Here is a 7,693-nt window from a genome sequence, read left to right on the forward strand (position 1 = left end):
ACCAGGGCCAAGTGCTGCAACTCCCCCCCACCGTGCCCCAGGGAAAAGAGACACCATGCAAACAAGGACTTTAGTATAAATAAGAGGTCCAGGGGGACAAGAAGGGCTCTGGGGGCTTCCATAATTTAACACTCTTCAAAAGCACAGACCATAGCAAGGGGCGGGGTTCGGGCCGGACGGGGGGCACCCGGTGCCCTGCCCTGTCACCCAGGGGTTCTGTGGAGCTGGGCTGCTGAGGGTGTAGTCTCTCCCAGGAGTGAGCAGTCACATGCTGGGGCAGGGATGTGGCTAACACTGACGTTTTCAGAGAACAGGTCTTGTACTTGGCAGTGGGTGGAGGGCAGGGCCGAGGCCACACGGGCCGCTACACCCCCATGGCTGAGCCAGTCTAGGGATCCCCAGTACTTGTGCAGGGTGGGGCTGGGAGTAGTCCTTCCATCATGGTTAGTCTTGTTAATACAGTGGTCCTGGAGGTCAGCAGGGGGGTTATGGCTGGGAGGCTGGGGGCATAGGACAGCCACGCTTCACACCACAGTGCCGCTGGGGGAGCTGCCTGGTTGGGAGGAGATGCCCTGGGGAGGAGAGGGAGAAGCTGGATTAGCAACACCTGCGCTTCTGCCAGCGTCTGAGGAAGGGCCACCCCCAAGCCTCACAGATGCTGCTGCCCCAGCTGGGCCCTCTGGCCCCCAGGCCCAAAGCTGCAGACATAGGAACAAACAGCTCAGCCGCTTTCCCTGCCCCAGGGTAGCACTTTCACAGTAATTAATGGCCCCAGGTGACCTGAGCAGACAGGGGAAGACAGGGAAGAGGAAAGAGAGAAAGGGGTCCTCTTGTAGTTTGGGAGTTGTCCTACCTCTACCACTGACTTGCTGGGTGACCTGGGCCAACTTGCTTCCCCTGCCTGGGCCTCGGTCTCCTCATCTGTGAACTAGGGAGACAGAGGGGTGTCTTTGAGAACTCAGTCAACTCCACAAGCCCTACCCTCCTGGCCTCCGCCCTGAGGCTACCCTGAGTTCTAAGGCTTCTGCACTCTAACCTTCCACAGCAAGGATCTGGGGGACTGAGGGCAGTGTGGGGTCCTGACACAGCAAAGAATGGCCTGAGCAGATAGGTGCCAGGCCTGTAACTCACTAAGACTAAGACCACAGCCACCGGACAGCCCACCTACAAGGCAGTGAGCAGGAACAAAGCAAGCAGAAATGCAGGCCTTCAGCAGCTGCCTCAAAAATGGAGTGTCTAAGAGGCAGGCCGGAAGCCAGGCCCTCAGCTCAATCTCATCCCTAGAGTATCAGCCTAAAATAAAGTTTCACCATTTTAAATACTGGTTTTTCCATGAAAACTGTTTCTGTCTTGAGTGTTAAGTGCTAAGGATGGGCCATCAGAGGCCCTTTAGAGAGTTGGCTGTGCACCCCACCATTCTGTCTCCTACACCTGGTCTCTCTGCTGATACCTGGTATCCAGGGATCCCATCCCTCAGAGAGCAGGGACAGTCCTGGTGGCGGGACGGGTGGAGACTCACCGCCTTGCCTGGCCGGGCCCAGGTGCAGATGAGGCCTTCTTGGCAGGCAGTGATGATGCAGTCCTCCAGGAACAGGAGCACAGTCAGGCGCTCCTGAGCAATCTTCTTGCACACGAGGGGCTCCAACAGTGGGACCTCATGGATTCGAGGGCACAGTGCCGTGCCCAGCACCTTGGCTGGGTCCAAGCGACTTCGGGGAGCAGGGCCGCTGAGCTTGTCGTTGCTGCTGTTGCCACCACTGCCACCTCGGCTGATGTTTCCCAGGCTGTGGTAGCGCTTGTGCTCCTTCTCAGTCCCCCGGTCCCGCCGCTCCTGCAGAGTCAGCGTGGCAAAGCGGCCGATGCTGAATGGTGTGCCAGGTTCCATGGCTGCACTGGGCCCACCAGCCTTGCCACCACCAGCTGGGTGTGGGAGGCTGTTGGAGCGTGACAGGGAGCGGGGCAGGGGGCCTGCACCTGTCTCTCCAGCCCGAGAGCTACCAGAGGCTGGTGGGGTGGCACCAGGTGTGCCTGGGAGGGTGCGGGTACGGGCCAGAGATGGATGAGGGGAGAGCACATCTTCTGTGAGGTCCCACAGGCAGAACTGCGTGTCCTGGCCAGCTGAGCCAAAGCGGTAGGTGATGGAACCAGACTTGGGCAGTGGGGACAGTGGGACTCCTGTGTCTGAGCCGGTGGCCTCAGGCTCCTCCTCTTCCCCACTGGCAGATGCTGCCTCCTCTGCCCGAGTGGTGTAGGGATCAAAGGCTACAGCATTGACCCAGGACTTGTGGCCGTGACCTCGAGCTACCACACGACCCTCTGTGAAGGACCACACAGTGACTAGATCATCTTCCCCTCCTGTCACCACATAGCGGCCATCAGGGCTCCAGCACACGCACAGCAGACCCCCAAAGTAGCTCTTCATGAGCCCACGCAGAAGCATGCTGTCAAAGTGGAAGACCCGTAGGCAGCCATCTTGGCTGACGCAGGCTAGGTGTCGGCCATCAGGTGAGAACGCAAACTCGTTGAGGGGCCCCTCACCCACTGCCCACTTAGCCAGTGGATTGCGGGGTGCCTTGCTTTTGGCTGCATAGACAGCAAAGCCCTCACCCTGTTTCAGCAGACTATACTGGGGTGGGGTGGAGGCGCAGGGGTGGCTGACATTGTAGAGGTACAGGTGGCCACTGGCATGAGAAGCAAGGAACAGACTCTCTGACTCAGGCAGCCACTTCAAATATGTCACCTTGGTCTTGTCAATCAGCCGCTGCAAAAGGAATAATTGACAGGGTGGGGTTGGGAAGTAGTGAGTACTTTTGACAACCATGTCAGGGTTTGACCCTAGCTCCCCTACACACTGAGACAGATGGCAGGATGTCACAGGAACACAGGGAAGAAGGGCTGCCTATGAGTAAGCCACCCCATGGTGCCTCCGTGTCCCAAAGGAACAGTCCTGCTGTCAAATGCTGATCCTAACTCAACTGTTACTCTGTCTTCAGTATCAGCCAAAAGATAAGAACTTCAATCCCAGAACACCAGTTTCCCCCAGAAAGGTCCCCATCACTAACCTGGCCCCAGCATACAGAGCAGCATCCAAAGGACATGCCCTGAGCAATGTCCCTGCACAAACTGATGGCAACCTCACCCTTTTAGCTGCACATGTCAATACCTTTCAAGCAGTTACCCTGTTTTCCCCACAATGAAGTCTAATCTTCCAACAAAAGCTGTGGGCCTCCTAAGCAAAGTGTGCCCACAACCCAATCTCTCAACTCCTGCTCCGTCCACCCTAGTCTCACTGCCACCACCCACAACTGCCTGCTGGCTTTAGACACCCATAGCTGTCTCCTCCTTGGTGGTCAGAATCATATATTCGAGTCAGCCCCTAGCATTGTCCTGCCTGAAGCTCTACAGTTTGAGGCAGCCACTATAATGACCCAATATCTCTCCTGGGGCCAAGATGCTTCCTACTCAGAGCTGATAAAGCCACCTCAAATCATCTTGGCCCTATGGCTCAGACACAGACCAGTGTGCGAGGCCACTCCTCTGATTCCTGTTGGTGAAGAGGGCAAAGTCCTGCCTACAGCTTTCTAGACAAGCCCAAGCCAGCACCTCCAGTTCTTTCTCAGAATGCATCTCCTGTCTTCTCTTCAACTGCTACCCTGGCCATTCAGCACGATGGTTGTCCTGTTTGGAGAAGTTTATCTAAGTTGTTCCTTCTACTCTGTAGCCCAAGCAGCCCTCGAACTTTTGATCCTCCTGCCTCAGCTTCCCAAATAGCTGTGACAGCAGACTGTGAAGCCCCACTCCTTCTCTCTATTTAAATGTCCTTCCCTGAGGTTCTTTGCCTCTTTCAGGCTTCACTTCAAATGTGAGCTCCTGGCTGACAGGGGCTGCCTGCAGGACACCTGAGGAAGCTGTGACCTGCCTCCCGGTCTGAACATGTGGCAGGGCAGCCCTTGCACCTGCTCACTGAGCGGCTCCTGGAAATAAGTTGTAATCCACACACTGTTCTGCTTCTTTGCTCCCTCTGGCCACTTGCTCATTTTGAGGACATTTGTGAACCACCTCCCCTGGACGAAAGGCAGCACAATTCCGAGCACAAGGGCACTCCCTGCCTGATTACTAGGTCATCTTCTGGCATCTCCTTTTAAGCCAAACTAACCCAACCAAGCAGTCCATGTGAATGAGTTTAAACAGCCCCATGAGAAGGGGACAAAAATTCCACTTTGCAGAAGGCAAATCACTTTCCCAAAACCACATAGTAAGTCAATGATACATCAGGGACTAGAATCTAAAACCCAAATTGCCCAGAATTTGTAGTTAGCAAGAATATCAAGGAAATCCTAACTGGCTATAAGCCTCAGTCTTCTAACCTATGAGATGGGTACCATACTTTCTTATGAATGAGAACACAAGCAGTGGAGACTTCTTTCAGTTTAGGGCTGCCACAGCACAGGACCAGGACTGAGTAAGAGCAATGGCACCATCAGTGGCTGTCATGGCTGTCTGTTACTCGTTCCCCTCTCCTTCCTGCCCTTCAAGCCTAGTCTGTTTCCAGGCTACTTAGTGTTGGGGTGGGTAGATAAAAAAGAAGGGAGCAGTTCATGTCCTCAATCACCTCTTCATTGAATAGCTTGCTGGTGTCTTTCTTGATGAGGTCCAGATACTGCACCTGGCCGGCAGAGAAGCCCACCAGCAGGGAAATGGTCTCTGTGGCAGCTGTGAACTGGTTGAAGTCGTGGCAGGTGGGCTGGGTTCCCTTGTAGATCCGCTTGTCGATGGGCTTGTTGAGATCAATGGACTTGAACCGTGGGAGAAGACGAGTTACAGGTTAGAGAAGGAAGAGGAAGGAAGAGGGAGCTGGGGTCAGCGAAAACCACCAAGAGGAAGCAGGGTTAACCTCGAGAGAAGCGGGTGGGTGGGTGGGGAGGAACAGGCAACCACAGACTGGAAGGGGATTCAAACCCAGAGCACACACATGCTCACATACACATGATCACACACCACCCAATAAAGACCACAGACCCTTTCCAATCGTAATTTAGGGGCAGCTACCCAGAGCGTCAGCTTCAGAGTCCCCGTGGGCCTGCAGCTGACTCTCCTCAGTTTTCCCAGCCACTACTACAGGAGCAATTCCAGCCGGAGTTAGCTACCACCATATTCTAAGACCCCCCAGGACTCAAGGACTCAAAAATCCAACATCCTAAGATTTTTTTTTTCTTTTCTATATGTACATGTAGTATGTGCCTATGTGCTTTGTGTGTGCATTATGTGTGTGGCTGTAGTGGTTAACACTGAGCATCTTTCTCTGCGGCTCTCCATCTTACATTTGACACAGGGTTTCTCACTGAACCTGGACTAGCTGCCAGTGAGCCCCAAGGACCCTTCTGCCTCTGAGCTCCCTGAACTGGGGTTGCAGACTCACACAGATACACCCTTTGGGTTACCGGGATCCAAACTCAGGTCTTCATGCTTCCAAAGCACACATTCCATCCACTGAGCCACCTTTGAACCCTCATTTCTTTCAACTTGGGAGTCCCTAAAACTTCGGAACCTCTGTCACAGTTCAGACACCCATCAGTCATCACGGTCCCTCATATTTTGGGTACACAATCACCACTGGATTCTCACGGTCCTCATTTCTCCTCCACCCCAACCCAACCCTTCTGGGACTCAGCTGCTTTAGAGATGTCTGTCACATCTGGGGATGACCCCTACTAGTAACCCCATCAACTCAGAATTCCCATCGGTTCCTCCAAACTCCCTTCATTTCCTGCAAAGCCTTTAGTCACCATATTCTTTAGGATCTCATTCACCAACAGGTGAGTGTTTGTAGACCCCTAAGTTATACCTCTAGTCCTCGGTGCCTTTTACCTGTAAGAATCCCATCATTTAGAAATCCTGTCACTCCTGGCTTTGGCAAGTCTCAGGGCTCCCTCCAACATGCCCAGAATGCGGTATGTATCTTTCCCTTCTCCATCTCCCCTGGTCCTGCATCCCCTTAGGATTCCCTGACGCCTACAGAACGCCTGTCACCTTGGATTCCATGACAGCCCATCTCCTCTCAGAAGCTCCATCACGTCCAGAACACTCATTCACCACGCTCAAGAACCCCCACGTGAAGATTCCCTGCAACCTCTCAGAACTCCATTAGCTCCAGGAACCAGGCTCCCCCGGGATGCCCACCCTCGGGGCCTTCTGTCACTCCGGGACACGGATGCTCTCGGCACTCGGGTCCCCGTGAAGAGCGAGCACTCACCCGCTGGCTCCCGCGGCGGCAGCAGCCGGGGTAGAAGTAAAGCTCGCGGCCCAGGTTGAAGCAGACGCGGTCTCCTCCCGCACCCAGTCCCGAGGGCGTGGAGGGCGGCTCCCCCGCGCCCTCCGGCTCGCCTAGGCGCACCAGGCTGAGGCGGACGGCGGGCAGCGCGGGCCCGGGTCCCGGCCCGGCGGGCGGCGGGGACGACGCGGGGCCTGCGGCTCCGGGCCCTGAGGCTGCGGCGGGCCCGGGAGGGGGCTGAGCGGGCTGCGGCGGCGCCGGGGTCTGGGCGGAGGTCGAGCCCGACCTGCGCGTCGCGTCGCCGGGAAGCAGCTTGTAGAAGCCCTCACGGGTGCGAAACTGCGACTTGATTTCCGTGCAGTCGCCCATGGCGGCGCTGGGGCCCGGACCGCCCTCCCCGCCGCCCGCCGCCATCTTGGCCGCCCCCCGGGCAGCACCACAGCCAGGCCGCCCGCCGCCGGACCCCCAGACGGAAGTTGCGGAGTTAGCACCGGAAGGGGTAGGGTCGTCGTCCGGGTGACGCCTCTACGATTGGCACCCAGGGCCGGAGGCGGGAGGAGCCGGAACCGTTGCTGAGGTAACGGTTCTGGGGCTGTGAGCGGGGTAGGATGTGGGTGTGGCAGACGCCACAGACGCTGGCATATGGTTGGCTACTGGCCGTGACCGATGGGAACGCCCCTAGGCCCTAACAACCGCTCCCTGGGAACGGTTTGCCTAGCAACGGAGCAACCTCAAAGCCTATTCAGAATCCTCCTGTTGTTACAGCTGACTCCAGTCGATTCTTGCTTCTTTTAACTAAAAAAATTATTGCAAGCATTTATTTTTTTGTTAGTGCGTAGACGAGCATGTAGAGGTCAGAGGAAGTCAAGTGCCCTTCCACCAAGCGGGTCATAGGGATGGAACCCAAGTCCTCATACTTGGCAACAAAAACCATTACCCGCAGAGTCATCTTAGTGCCTTTGTTTTGTCTTACGCTTGTAGGCCGGAATGTCCTCAAACTTGACCCAATCCTCCAGAAGTGCTTGGATTTCAGGCCTGAGACCACACCCAGCTCCTTCCTTGTTTCAGTTTAGATCCTCAACGGTATATTTCTGGGCCTTTCCATGTCTGACTGGCAGCCTGAAGGCCCTCCCCTTCCTCTTTGACCACCTGTGGTCCCCTGCTGCTGTGAGAATGAAGTGAAGCTTTCTGTGACCCATCTAACCTTGCCTGCTTTTTTGTTTTTGTGATGATGGCTAGCTTTGTCAGTTTAACACTAGCTAGATTCACAACGACGGACTGCCTACACTGGGATCCTGGCAGCAGGAAACTGATGTGGGAAGACCCAGTCCTTTGTGGGAGGGTGCATACCCTTCCCTTGTCAGCGGGTCCTGAGCTGTGACTTGGAACTGCGACCTGAAACAGGCTTCTCTCCCCCAAAGT

The 7,693-nt window shown here is 55.6% G+C and overlaps 1 protein-coding gene across 2 annotated transcripts; it reads right to left on the reverse strand.

The window, feature by feature from the left end:
- Positions 1-56: 56 nt before the first annotated feature.
- On the reverse strand, positions 57-6,814 carry Dmwd (DM1 locus, WD repeat containing). Of its 2 annotated transcripts, XM_021642191.2 has the most exons (5): positions 6,254-6,814; positions 4,613-4,795; positions 1,520-2,761; positions 854-928; positions 57-572 (listed from the first exon to the last, which is right to left on the reverse strand). In XM_021642191.2, exons 1-5 carry the CDS (start codon positions 6,683-6,685, stop codon positions 525-527), a joined length of 1,980 nt encoding a protein of 659 aa, XP_021497866.1. In that variant the 5' UTR covers positions 6,686-6,814; the 3' UTR covers positions 57-524. The 2 variants fall into 2 exon arrangements, with proteins under 2 accessions (XP_021497866.1, XP_021497867.1); XM_021642192.2 differs by lacking the exon at positions 854-928 and having other exon boundaries at positions 6,254-6,808.
- Positions 6,815-7,693: the final 879 nt, after the last annotated feature.

The sequence above is a fragment of the Meriones unguiculatus genome, chromosome 1 (assembly GCF_030254825.1).
Source record: "Meriones unguiculatus strain TT.TT164.6M chromosome 1, Bangor_MerUng_6.1, whole genome shotgun sequence".
Taxonomy (NCBI): Eukaryota; Metazoa; Chordata; class Mammalia; order Rodentia; family Muridae; genus Meriones; species Meriones unguiculatus.